Source organism: Candoia aspera, chromosome 4 (assembly GCF_035149785.1).
Source record: "Candoia aspera isolate rCanAsp1 chromosome 4, rCanAsp1.hap2, whole genome shotgun sequence".
In the NCBI taxonomy this organism is placed as follows: Eukaryota; Metazoa; Chordata; class Lepidosauria; order Squamata; family Boidae; genus Candoia; species Candoia aspera.
The window spans coordinates 106,817,892-106,832,738 of record NC_086156.1 but is presented as its reverse complement, the minus strand read 5'-3'; the positions used below and the strand labels follow the sequence as shown (position 1 = coordinate 106,832,738).

The window sequence follows — 14,847 nt, the reverse complement described above, 5'->3', positions numbered from 1 at the left end:
GGCCTGGCCCACACCATGGTCATTTTCAGGAGAAGAGCCACTGTTTGGTTTCTTTGACAAACTTTTTGAATCTAATGCTTATGCTCAATTTCACCTGTAGTATATTCTATTAATACACTTTAATCACCTTTCTTTTTTCTAATAAAGTTCAGAAATCTGAAAAACAATTATTTAAAAATTATGATTGACAAACTTGTGGATTTTAAACCAAAACAGAGCAATAGTGGATTCATCTTCTAGTGAGATACACAGATTTCCATACCATGGCTTCCTTCAGAACCTGGATGAAAATCTAGTTCATCTGCTCTGGCTGCACCTCTTGCCCCTCTCCGGGTTTCCATGGAGGCTCTGAGTCATTCCTTGCAAGCAGAAGTCCATTTTGATCAACTCCAGAGCCTTCTCTCCTGGATTGGAGGGTCTCTAAAATGGGTTCTGCCTACTCTGCCTTAAATAGTATGGCATAGTGTAGTGGAAAACTCATTAAAAGAAATATCAACAATTTTAGTATATCCAACAATCATGTTATTAAATCTTAAACTAGCAGGTAAGAGTGCAACACTGCTCTCTTGAATCTTAACAGACTGAGATCAAGACCCCCCAAATTGCATTGCTCTTGTATAGAATGTCAGTTCAGAATAGCCCAACCCTAGAGCCTATCCAGGTCATTTCCCTTTAGGGGAGGTAGAGTAGCTTATCTGGCAAGATTCGTTCTATACAGTGTGAAAAAATTAAAAAAAAAACAAAAACTGACATTTGGCTGCATTGATCCTTTGTCGTTCTTGGGCTGGGCCTGATAAATTCTTTCAGTAGATTCCCTTAAGTATATACATGCCATGAGTTCACACATGAAAAGGACTAAGTCAGAACAGGAAAAGTTGATCCCAGACAGAATGCAACCTCTTCTTCAGCCCCCCTCTCTCCCCTTTCCCAACCCAGCTGAGCTCTAAAGTGGATAAGACTCTGACCGTATTGGTGTGGAATTATAATAAAATTTAAGGCTTAGAACTTACTAGACAACCTGTGACTTGTTGGATCATTTCAGAGATATTTCCTTACCTAAACAGAGAAACAGAATGTCCATGGGTAAGCAAAAAAGCGTTGGGAAGGGGAGCAACTTCCAACTTCCTCCCAGTGTCCCCATTCACTTTCCTTGTGGGAAGCTGGCAGGGAGCATCTGAACTCTCCTTCCCTCCCCACTCCATTCCTTCTTCCATCTTCCCTCCCTTTCTTCCTTCCTCCTCCTTCCTTCCTTCCTTTCTCTCTCCCTTCCTAATTGTAAGTCTCTCCCACCTTTGCACCCTCCCCCAGTGTCTGTGAACTCATACCATACCAGCCATTCTTGAACCCCCACACATCTTCCCCAACACTCACTGCACCTCTTGCACACCCCCTCACTTCCTCCCCCACCCAGCAGCAGCCACATACCTACCTGTTGGCCTTCAACTAGCAACTTCCTGTTGGCCTCCCCTGATTTTGCTTGTGGGAAGCTGGCAAGGAGCACTGGCAATCATGACCAGATTTAGACCTGCTAGCTTCCCCATTCACTTGTGAGAAACTATCAGAGAGCATTGGAAATGGTGATCTCATGGCCAGAGCTGACTATAGCAATGCAGCAGTGCTGAAGTGGCAGCAGCATGGAAGCACTGAAGCGGCCCCAACTTTTCCAAATTCCCAGGATTTCATTCTGTAAGTTAGCCCATTTGAGCTACCTCGGTTCAAAAACTGTTGCCCTATAATGCACCATTTTGCCCAACTGAAGGTGACAAACAGACAGACAGACATAAGAGTTTGGGTCGTATATAGTTAAGTTGGTAGATGGCACAATTGCTATGTTGTACATTATTTCCTTACTTTACCTTCTTTGAGTACTTCTGATGCTTTTTCTCAGGTCCTTACTGAACAAAGAAGTCAAGTTCTTTCTGCTTTCTAATGAACTTTGTCTCTTGACGTTTTTTCACTCGGGGTATTAACTCTCCCATACACTGAAGCAAATAAAAACCAAAACCCATAGGGTCCCACAGTGACCGGCATGTACAGTATGTTTTATTGCTGCATTGCTATATCTTGGACTCAGCTTGTATCTTGCACCTCAGCTGTATCTCAGCCTCAGCTTGCCTTCCCTCTGGATTTGTTGCCCCATTGCTTGTTTACTGGTCTGAACCCATGTCTGACCTGTTGGACTCTAAACACAGTCTAGCCTCAAGGCACGGCCAAAGGACTTTTCTCCTCACTGTAAAATATCTTCAGCTCATCTATCTGTGGCTGTGGCAGATATAAAGGCTGCTAATTTACATTCTTACAGCCAGATGAGCCGGCACACAACACCTCCTTACAAACACCTTGGAGGGGTCATGTTGGTATATTTCTATAGCCCCATAAAGATGACTCCCATGGGATATCTTTCCCGCTGCCTCTGTGTGTTGGAACTTATTAGGAAGACTTGGTCATAGATCTGTTCAGATAGCTGGCCATAAAGTGTCAAAATCATGCCAGCTGTCTCACTTCCTTGACCATGTTGGTTCCCACACAGTCACAGAAGGTATCCTGATCTTTCACTTTGAGTGTGAAGGTTTAATAGGAATTGGGCTCCTGCTGATGTAGACTCCCAAAGATTCTTCTAGCACTTTCTGCTATCAGTTAGCCGGGACCTCACCACAATCTTATAAAGAATCTTGTCTTTAATCTTTGTGCCATGGTTGCTGACAATATTTTTGCATCAATATTTAACTAGGAAACTGGAGGATAACTTTAAGAGACACTAGGAAATTTACAAGCCAGCAACTGCAGCTACATAAAACCTCTCAATGGAGTGGGTAGGAAAACCTTAATCAAAGGAATTACCCTGGACCTTCAATAATACTGGGGCTAGGAAGTCAGTGAATATCTTATACCAGTCAAAGGGATAACTAGCTTGAACAGGAACTTTTCTGGTTTTCTTATTTTTGTTTTGTTTTTTTATACTTATAATTTCTTCAAGGATGAGGGTTACAGATGGGCATGCTATTACTAGAGAGAGAGGGAGAGAGAGATGAAGAAACAAGGAAAGTGGGATTTATTTTCTCTTAGTCATTCTGCGATATTCAGGCAACACTGTTGAAAAACTAAGGAGTTAATTCAGATGCTTTTTCTCCTCTCCTCTCCTCTCCTTTCTTCTCTTTTCTTTTCTTTTTTCTTTTCATGGTATTTGTTCTAATATCCTTACTGGACTGATGTCCACAATACTTTTCTCAATAATTATACCTTTCTTAAACTATTTGTATTATGGTAGAAAAGACCAAAGCTGATGAGATGTGCATAATATTGTATTCTCTAGGGGTCTCCTAGGTCTTTCCATTCTGAATTAAAGCTTTCTCCACTGTGATTATCAAGATATTTCTCAACTACTTGTTGTAGTCCCAAAGGAGTTCCTCTTCCCACCGTGACAGCTGTCATTTCTCCTACATTCCATGTTATTTCACTGGAAATGCATAAACAATATTTCCACTAAAATAAAACCATGAGGTTTTCTCATTCATGATTCATTTCATCTGTAATTCTCAGCTAGTTATTCCTTCTCTGCAATTATCAAATAGTTATGCAAATATCACATACTTAGAAATGCAACACAACAACAACAACAACAAAGAATCTGAGAAAGTGTGAAGCAACATCCTGTTGACTATTTCAACCTTGGGATACTTATAGTTTTGTTTCTGAACATGAATAATTGTCACTGACAGCTAGTAACACACTGGCCAAGTCTGTGAGAGGTGAATTTCAAGAAGGACCTGCTTCACTCAGGAGGATGGTACTGGAAGCCATATTTTCAATGATTTTTGCCCTGGTACTATGTAACATACCCAATCCTGAATGCAGCATTAGTGATCCTCTGCCTTTTCTTCACAAGGAATACAACTCAGGAGACCTCAACATTGTAGGCATTCTGTCTAAGATCTACATATATTATAATGTGATGGACTTCACTGAACCACCCTCTAGTAATCTTTTCGATGAAATTCTGTAAGTATATTTTAGCACTCCCAGGTACAGAGGGAGAGAGAATGATGTCTAATACTGATATAGTTTCCTCACTGAATAGGGAATAACATCCTTATATAAGGATGGAAAGATACAAAATATAAATATATGTAAGAAAGATATATGGCTAAATGTAGGTGGTTGTCCAATCATATAGATTATAGAATAGTGTTCTGTGTGCCTGTATCTGTAAGCATTCAAATAACATTCTTGCATTGATCTATTCTGGTTATGTCTAAACAACTCAATGTCAACTCTTAGTGACCATAGAGATAGTGACCTAGGGATAGACTGCTCCAGGATGATCTGTTCATTGATAACTTCAAACGATGTACCTATCACTATTGTAATTTCATCTATCCACCTTGCTGCTGGACATCCTTTTCTTCTTCTCTTTCCTTCCTCCTTTTCAACCATTATAGACTTCTCAAGAGCGGTAAGTCTTCACATGATGTGTCAAAACTATGATAACCTGAGCCTGATTATTTGTGCCTTGAGTGAGAATTTAAGATTGAGATGTTTTGTGGTCCATTTGTTTGCTTTCTTAGCTGTCTATGGGTTTCTCAGGAGTCTTCTAAACTACCATATTTCAAAAGCAGGAATTCTCTTTCTTGCTTACTTCTTCAAATTACAACTTTCTCTTCCCTGATTTTTAGAAGGGAAGGCAGTCTTTGTAGGTACAGACATGTCACAGCAGATGAACACCTTTTCCATGGCTTTCATTGCTGTTTCACCAAGTTTCTTTTCTGAGACCTATTTCTTGATCGGTGGTTCCTTTAGGCTGAAACTCTCTACCACTTTATTATCTTCACTGTCAGTTTGAAGGCTGGTTGCCATTAGTTTTGTCTTCTTTACATTAAAACATAATCCATTTTTTCTCAGCATAATGTTCGACTTTCATTACTGGAGATTGTGTAGTCACTTCTTGGGATAGGCGGCTATATAAATTAATTAATCAATCAATCAATTAAATAAATAAATAAATAAATAATAAACATATACATACCCTTTTAAGCTGTTGGAATACTGATATCAGCATAGGGCAGGCTGTTGCTTTTTATTCCTCTGAAGTTAAACTTCACTTATTTTCAACCAGTTCATCTTCCCTCAAAGTATATTCAGCATATAATTAGAAAAAAATAATGGGAGCATATAAGCTTTGTCTCACTCTTTTGCTAACCTAAAGTCAGTCTGTTTCATGATGTCCTGTCTGGACTAGATCATCCTAACTTGTCCAGAGGTTTCACATTAGGAAAAAAATGTTCTGGGATTCCCATTGTCCTAAACGCATTCCATACCTTGATGTCATCAACACAATTAAATATCTTTGGACAATCAATGAAGCACAAACAGACTTTTTTGTGGGGAGGTATTCTTTGGGTTTCTCAGTGATGTAGGATGCATCAGCAATCCCTGTTTCTTCACACCTTTCCAAAACCAACTTAAATATCTGGCATCTCCCTTTACAAGTTGCATTCTAATCAGCATGGATAATCCCAGGCATTATTTTGCTAGCAAGTGAAATTAAGTATATTGTTTATAAACACTACTGAATCTCCCTTCTTTAGTATTAGTATGTAGACTGACCTCTTCCAATCAGCTGCCCTTTGTGTCCTTCTCTAGATTTCCTGGCAAAATTTAGTTACAACCTTTACAAATTCTCCTTCTGTTGCTTGCCATATGTCTCTAGATAATTCCATCAATTCTTGTTCCTTACTGAATTTGTAATGACCAGAATTGTGATCCAAATTCCTCTCCTGTTACTACAGATTTAGTAAGTAGGGAATTTCTTCTAAGGGATACTGGAGGCTGACATCTCTATAGCACTGAATTTCAATATAACATTCCATCTATTTTTTTTTAAATCTTCCTGAATTCATTTACTATCTGTCCATTTGTATCATCTAGTATAGCAACTCAAGGTTCAAAACTCCTTTTAGATTTGGAGATATGTGCAAAGACTTTCCCTTCCTGTTTCCATCTTTGATGTCATTGTAATATTGCTTCTTGTCTCTTCTAAAAGCTCACTGAAATCTTTTCTCAAGTCCTGAGATCCTTATCTTTTGGGGGGTTGGCTTCTTTTCTGTTCTTAGCAATTTCTACTGTCTGCTCTGACATCCTTTTTGTTATCCTGTTTCTTTAGCACTCTCTTTTCACATTCATCCTTAAGAACTGATTTTCCTGAGGAAACATGTGACCAGAAGATCTTCTTGGGTAGTGAGAGAATTCAATCTCTTAATCAAACATATCAAATATTGTAAAAGAAAATGGGGAGAAAAGTCTGACTGAATGTGAGGATAATTGTTCATGATCATGTATATCCATAAGAACCCTTTGCAAGCTGCTGAAATGAAATGTTCCAAGTGTGGAGGTAGGAAGGGAATGCTGTGATGAAGTGTATTTACTTCTCCTTTCAGGGTCGTGACACCCCTCTTTCAGCAGTTCCTGGCTTTGCAATTTGCAATCAAGGAGATCAATGAAGATCCTCATATTTTACCCAATTGCACCCTGGGCTTCCATATCTATAACAGTTATTTTACTACAATTTGGACCTATCGTGCCTCATTGGAACTCTTTTCTGCTCAGGGCAGATTCACTCCTAACTACAGCTGTGACCAGCAGAACAGACCAATAGCCGTCATTGGAGGAGCAACGTCTGCAGTCCAGGCCCATATGACCACCATCTTGTCTCTCTACAAAATACCACAGGTACAATGCTTGCATGGAATATAGGCATTTTACAAGGGGTTCATTTATGCACAGATTCCAATTTTCAAGGGTGTATTAATGATACAGAAATTAACAATCTTATGACCAGAACAACTAGCATATATGTATGTACCTGTAATGTATGCATGTCTTAGAGAAATCGGCAGTCAGTCATTGTTCTACAGTGGTTAAGGTATTGGGCTAGGAGAGGGAACCTGCAGGTTATAGGCCTCCCTGATGGACTGGGAGACTTTGAGCCAACCATGACCACTCACTCTTAGGCTAGTAAGGTGACGAAACCACAATGGAGCAATGTGGAATTTTAAAATCCGTAACCTTAAGGAAGGAGCTTAACACCTCCTCCTCCTCCTCTTCCTCCAACTCCTCCTCCTGGTGATGTTATTTTTATTATTGCTAGTGTTAGAGTTATTATCATCCAACTGAAGAGAAATTGTGAGATAGTGTTTTTTTTTAATACGTATGATAAACAGAATGAAAAACAAATTTCAAGTTGATGAAGAAAATTTCCTTGAAAAATAATAAAAACAATACCAGATGTGAGAGATGAGGATTCAGAGCTTGAAAATGTATCCATTATAACCTGTTTCCTCAGAAGATAGCACATTTTCAGCTGGTAGCTCAGTGAATTGTTTTTGTTTACAAAAATGATGTGACATAGATCACCCCCATGAAATATAAACTCCGTGCAAATGTATGGATTTGTTAGTAAGGCAGATAATTGAATTCCAGGTGTTCATGGCTCTCTTATTACTACTGAATTAAGAGTGATTCATAAAATCTGGGAGCAATGTTGAGATTTCTTTTAACATTTCCAGAATTCATATATGAACTGTGGATTTGAAATTCCAAACAGCCATTGGTTCTTAAATTCTAGTTTCAGTCCATTCAGGCAAGGAAATGTCACCACATGCCACCTCATCTTTTTCCCCCTGTCCCACATTTCCATTTGTTTTCTTCAGCTCATCTATGGCTCAACTCCAGAGATGAATACAAAAACACAGGCTCCTGTATACCAACAGATGTTCCCAAATGTGGAGCATCAGTACAAGGGAATTCTCCGGTTATTGCTCCACTTCAGGTGGACTTGGATCGGGGTGTTATACTCAAATAATGATTATGGTGAAAGGTTTGTACAGGATATAGCTCCCATCTTTTCTCAGAATGGCATCTGCTTTGCTTTCAGGGAAAGATTCCCAGCAATCAGTTACTCCAATAACATTTTGTCTTCTGTGGAGGCTGGGTTTGAAATGTACAATGTTGTTATGGGAAGCACTGTTAATATAGTGATGATTTTTTGTGAAACTGAAGAGATGATTCTTCTGAGATTACTCCCCACTTTATCAAAATACGAAGGAAAACTGCTATGGAGAAGAGTCAAAGTGGGCGTTATCACAACCCTGATCGATTTCACCTCACTCCCCTTTCAAAGAAATGAGGAGATAGATTTCCTCCACGGTGCTCTGTCCTTTTCAATTCACTCTAAGGAAATAGGGAGTTTCCAGAGATCTCTTCAGATGAGAAACTGTGCCTTGGAAAAAGAAGGTATCTTTATGAGGCTTTTCTGGGAAAATGCATTTGAATGTTCATTCTCCAGGTCCATAATGGATGAAGAAGATAGGACTCTCTGCACTGGAGAAGAAGAACTGGACAGTCTCCCGTCATCTGTGTTTGAAATGGACATGACTGGCCACAGCTACAGCATCTACAATGCAGTCTACGTAGTGGCACATGCATTGCATGACTTCCAGTCCTCTCTTTCCAAATACAGAACAGAAGCACATGGAGCCAGACAAAGTCTTCTAAAACTGCCACTCTGGAAGGTAATGTCCTAAACAAACAAATAGCAGAGGACTCACCATATCTGCATGGATTGTAACAGAATCGAGATTGTGGAGGATGGTCCTCCTTCCAGACTTCTTAGTAGCTGAATCTGAAATTCTTCAATTATATCAAAGCACTTCCTTTGCTCTCTAAATCTTTGCCTGAAAGCATGTAGTTCAGTAGCTGATTGCCTTTCTTCTCCCCCCTTGTGTCTCCTGTAACAAAGCCTCTTTCTCTTAAAATTACATTCCCGCTCTTCAGGAAGACGAAATTTCTAGCTCTTAACTGTAGAATAAACATTCCTCACAACTGCTTCCAAGAATAATTACCTAGGCTTCTTGAGTTAGAGAATAAAAGAAAATCTCAAAAGATACCATGGAGTTCATGCTTTTTCAAAGGAACATGCAGGGTCAAAAATCCATATCGTAAGACTGGAACCTTATAAACAGTAATCCCACTTATTTTAAAGTTGAAGGAAGAGTATTTTGCACAGATAAGAGCATGTGCAAGATATTTTTAGCAGAAGGTCAGAAGAGATTGATGGAAAATCCTGCTCCACCTAATATATCTAATGGTAGAAGGCAAATCCCAGTAGCTCTGAATGGGAATTTTAAAGAAATCCCTTCATATTCTGCAAATGGCAGAGGAAAATGTGATTGGTTTTTCTCAGTGCCAATAATTTCTCAAAAGGAAGCATCAGGAACTCAGGCAGCAATATCAAATGGGAGCAAACTCAGATACTTAACTGGAATATGGTCTGTCTTTGTTCTGCTCAACAGCACAACATAACATATAGGAAAGCACTGGAAAATAATTGGATTGTCTGGCTGGTTTTGGTTGATCCTAGAAAGATACAGTAAACAGGAAAGGTTGGACCTGGTTACTTTAAGGATAGCGAATCAGTTGTAAATCTTAGAATTCTAAGTTAAAAATCCATGATTCTACAGTTTCCAAGAATATGTCTACTCATGTCCTTATCAGTTCCCAAGGAGATGACATTGTCTTCAAAGATACTTAACTTTCTTCTATGTAGGTAACATATTAATCATATGCATAATTGTCAACTTGTCTCATTGATTCACTGGGCTCAACATTCTTATCTAAGAATCATGTTATTATCTCCAAAGACACAGAAGATCATGATTTTTAAATGTATTGTTCTCTGTTTTAATCTCAGTCAAGCAGCTCTTTAATTACCTGAACATTTCTGTTGTATATTTCACTGTGTTTCAAAGATATAATTGTCTTAAAGAATGTGCATGATTTGGCCAGGTACATATAGTCCTCAATTAACAACCATTTGTTCAGTGACCATTCAAAGTCATCACAATACTGAATGCATGGTTGTTATGACTGGTCTTTGAAGTAAAGGCTATTGTAATACCCCCGTGGTCATGTGACAAAACCTCAGGTGCTTGGCAGACTGCTGGCATTTATGACCACCGTATGCATTTCTAGTGCACCCACCCACCTACCTCCCAACTATCTCAGGCCCTTTGGCACACCTCCATTCCACTGCCTACCCCGACACCTCCTCCTCCCCCTGCTGAGCTTCACCATCTTCTTTCTCCCACTGCTGACAAGGTGTGCCCAACTGAGCCAGCTGCTGGGACTTTGTGAGGCCCTCACACAGCCTCCTCAAAGCCAGTGTATGGCCTCATGGAGCCTCCACAAAGCCTTGTGAGGCCAAATGGATGCCTTACGAAGTTTGGGGGAGGCTGGACAGAGACCATGCAAGGATTTGGGGATGCTACACGAAGCCATGCAGAGGCCACCTGAGGCTCTTGGAAAGCCACAAAATGCTTCAGGGTGGTCTCAGGGATTCCTTGCATGGCCTTGTAAAAGCCTCTCAAAGTGCCAGCCACTGCATCAGTTGGCATGCCTTATCAGCTGTTGGAAAAGGAGCATGGCAAATGTCAGCTGGGGGTGCCATGGGGCACCAAGGGCACCTGGGGTAGGCAGTGCTAGTGGCAGAATGCAGGGTGGCCAAAAGGGCAGAGATGGGGGGGGGGGGAGATAGGGAGAGAGAGTTGAAGCATAGGTGAGTGCAATGGGGCAGATAAATCATGAGATCATTGCCTAACGACAGCATGGATCAGGCCGAAGAACATATCCAACATTATCCAAACTAACACTGCTAAGACACTCAGAGTCATTCCTATGAGATGGTCAGCTCTATAAATAATTTAAATCAATAAATGAATGAACTGTATTCAAAGCAGAAATATATATATATATATACCTTTCAATATCTCAGTGAATGACTATAGTACTCCTTTTGTTTTGTTTTGTTTTTTAACTTTGAACTTCAGCTGAACTACTTTATGAGAAGAGTCTCATTCAACAATAGTGCAGGAGAAAAAAATCTCCTTCAACCAGAATGGAGAGTTAGAAGTTGGATTTGATATTGTAAATTGGATCACTTTTCCAAACCAGTCTTTCCTGAGAGTCAGAGTTGGAAGGATTGACCTGATGGATTCCCAAGAAGAAACACTGACCATTGATGAGGATGGTATTGTATGGCCACAGAGGTTTAACCAGGTATGCTCTTTGTATCTCCCAACTATATCCTTTCAGGATGCCATTAGTGGAAAAAAAAAATATCCCATCCAACAAATACATTCAGAAAGAGAACTTCTGCTGCAATCTCTTTGTCCCTTTCTCTTTCTTGCTGTCTCTCTCCTCTGTCTCTCTCTGTTTGCATGTCAGTCTCCAAGTGTCTTTCAAATATCATCCAAGTGATCTGGTTATTAGCATTAAGACAAATTTCCTCTTGCTCATCTATTGGGAATATCTTACAGTATCTTTGTATGAATACTGGGATGGGGATATGTGAGAAGGGAAACAGATGGTTTGTTTTCTTTCAATGTGGTTTGAAAAAAATGTGGTTTGTGTCCCCACAAGAGGCATGAGTGCCAGATATCCTCAAATATTCACGTAGATTTTGCAACACGCTTTGTGTAACAGTTGTATGCTGTTCCCCCTCGAAATAAGAATTACTTGCAATATGAGAACAGTCATAGTAGATGCAACATTATTATCCAATGAATCCCTGGGTGAATAAATGGGACAAACTCTATATTTTATATTATTAAACATGACGTGTTTCTGCACATTGGAAGTTTATGGGTATTGATGTTGCCATTGTTTGGAGTTTCTCCTTTCATTACACACAGGCCCAGCCACTTTCTCAGTGTAACAACAAGTGCTCTTCAGGCTATAGTAAGAGCAAGAGAGAAGGGAAGCCATTTTGCTGCTATGATTGCCTTCGATGTCCAGAGGGAAAAGTGGCTAGCGAGGAGGGTAAGAAATCTCATGTGTAAAGCTTATCGGTATAGTAAAAGCAAAACACATTATATTCTTTCTTTTCCAATCCAAAAGGACATATCACAGTTTTTTCAGTGTTGAGAATGTACTTCTCTCCTTCTTGTACGGGTCACAGAAGTGGAAACCAGTCAGGCAAATTCAAATAATAGAATTGGCTGTGTTTAAATTTTTGGATTCAGTGACTCATTGATCTTTCTGAATTCCTTAGTGGAGTAACTTGATTCCATCTCCCTCTAATGATGAGATTCTCCAATATGAGTTGAGACCCATCACTGGGCTTTGGACAGACTTCACAGGAGCCTTGGAATCCTCTTCCTTTCCTGCTGATTGGAATCTAGTAGCTAATCTTCAGCATTGATTTCCCTGTAAGGGATAGAACGGGGCCATGGGGAACTTGGAAAGTTTGACTACTTTTTCATAATAATGAAATAGATTTTAAAAATTAAAATATTTCAGAGAATATTTGACATGGGGTTTGAATAAACAACACTACCATTAATTCATAATAGTTTATCTATTGCCATCAGCCTCAATCCTCTGGGGAAAGAAATAAAACATTTCTTTTCTAAGATCCTAATATCCAGATCATCCATAATAATGAACAGATATTCTGTTTGATTCTCATGTTTTTAGTTTTCATGGGCAAACTCCCAAGTCCCTTTCCTGTTCTTCTTTTCATGACTCTATTGAAATTTCAATGACTTCTTCCCAGGGAAAACTTTTATATATATACAGTAGCTTTAGTTAATGTGAGCTAAAACACTAAGTATCTCATGTAAGGAATCTTCCATTTACTTGAATGGCAAAAGTCTTCTTAGTCAATTGGCCATATCTGGTCAGCAATGCTGGAGAGAGAACTTTGGGAAAATATAAATGGCAAACACTTTGAATTCTTTCAACAATTTCAAGGCAACTTCAGGAGTATAAAATCCTGACCTGATATTTTCTTTTTTAGACATGGATGACTGTGTTCAGTGTCCAGAAGATAAGTACCCAAACAAGGATCAAGATTCCTGTCTCTCGAAAGTTATCACATTTCTGATGTATGAAGAAAAACTAGGGACCATTTTGGCTAGTTCCAGTGTTTTCTGTTCTTTCATCACAGTAGTAGTTCTTTGGATCATTGTCAAGAATAAGAACACTCCTCTGGTTAAAGCCAACAACCGAGGTCTCACCTATGCTCTCCTCATTGCTCTCCTCTTGTGTTTTATTTGTGCTTTGTTATTCATTGGCCAGCCTTCCAAGGTGACTTGTGTCCTTCGTCAAACTGCATTTGGCATCATCTTCTCAGTCGCCATCTCATGTGTTCTGGCCAAGACCACCATTGTGGTTGTAGCTTTCATGGCCACCAAGCCAGGCTCCAAGGTGACCAAATGGGTGGGGAAAAGACTAGCCATATCCATAGTACTTTGCTGCTCCTTTATTCAAGTTATGATTTGTACTACATGGCTGGCAATCTCTCCCCCATTCCCAGATGATGACATGATTTCAATAACAGAAGAAATAATTCTGGAATGTAACGAAGGATCAGTCTTCATGTTCTATTGTGTCTTGGGCTATATGGGCTTCCTTGCCATTGTCAGCTTCACATTGGCTTTCGTAGCAAGGAAATTGCCTGAGGCTTTTAATGAAGCCAAGTTTATCACCTTCAGCATGTTGGTCTTCTGTAGTGTCTGGTTGTCCTTTATTCCAACATACTTGAGTACAAAGGGAAAATATATGGTTGCTGTGGAGATCTTCTCCCTTATAACTTCCAGTGCTGGGTTACTGATTTGTATCTTTTCACCTAAATGCTACATCCTTGTGTTGAGGCCTGATCTGAATAAGAAAGAACAGCTAAGAATAACAAGTAATACATGAATATAGTGGATAGCCTTACATTAAAAGAAAATGACAGTCCTACTGTATAGCCTTATTTTACTGGAAACCCTACTGAATGTTTTGGAGCATATTCCTCTATATACATGAATAAGAATTTATTCCAAATCAGATACTGTACATTCAATTTTTTTTTTGACATTCAGTTTGCTATTAAATTAGACTGGGATCTTTTTTCAGACTCCACTACTTTTTATGTATGAATAGAGATTTATGCATACCAATATTAACATGTCTGGGTGGAAAAGTGTAAAATATTCACTTTTCTTTAGAATTTCCTCTGATATTAATGGATCAAAGGAGTGAAACAGAAGATCAGATGCCAGCACTGAAATAAGTAATGTGTTTTTATAGTGGAGAACACATGCCGCTCAAAGTTGAATTGCTGGGTATCAAAGAGTCAAAATCCATACCAGAGATTCAAGTCTAAAGAAACTCTTTTAAAGGGTATTGGAAGCACATTTAGGAACTAAATAAAGTCTTATAACAACATAGTGTATTGTTTTTAAGCAAAGTGCTAAATATGGGGCCTAACAGAATGCCTTGAACAGCAATGCACCTTCAAACTTTCCTTGGATTTGGCAATGATGAGAAGGATGCTGCTGGGAATCTGGAATTCCACCTGTTTTGCACACATGCTTTCAGGTGACACTGTAAGTTCTTTTTAGCAGTTTCAATCTTTTTAAAACCCCAGGAATTGGGAATCATTTTCACATGAAGCACATATTTGATTTAAAGCATGTTACCCCAATTTGAAAGAATGAACCATTATATTTTGACTACTGAATAATATAGCTCTGTACTTCTATTGCTTCATGAAGAACCAGTTCATAAACAGAAAGAAAATACATATTTTCAAAGACTATGAATCTGGGGTTTGATGACTTTCCAACATCAAAATATGTATGTATATGTACAGTATGTATGCATGTGTGTGTATATATATATATGTGTGTGTGTGTATACACACAAACACACACAGACACACACAGTTTGGGAAGGAAGGAAGTGGCTAGATAGATTGGTGGTTAGACCACCACCCTTTGACACAGGATACCAGGATTCAAATCCTGG

The 14,847-nt window shown here is 39.2% G+C and overlaps 1 protein-coding gene across 1 annotated transcript; it reads left to right on the top strand.

Annotated features, from left to right (window-relative positions):
- The first annotated feature begins 8,348 nt into the window (after positions 1–8,348).
- Positions 8,349–13,755, top strand: LOC134496928 (vomeronasal type-2 receptor 26-like). The gene is made up of 3 exons (XM_063302644.1): positions 8,349–8,465; positions 11,745–11,871; positions 12,851–13,755. Exons 1-3 carry the CDS (start codon positions 8,349–8,351, stop codon positions 13,753–13,755), a joined length of 1,149 nt encoding a protein of 382 aa, XP_063158714.1.
- Positions 13,756–14,847: the final 1,092 nt, after the last annotated feature.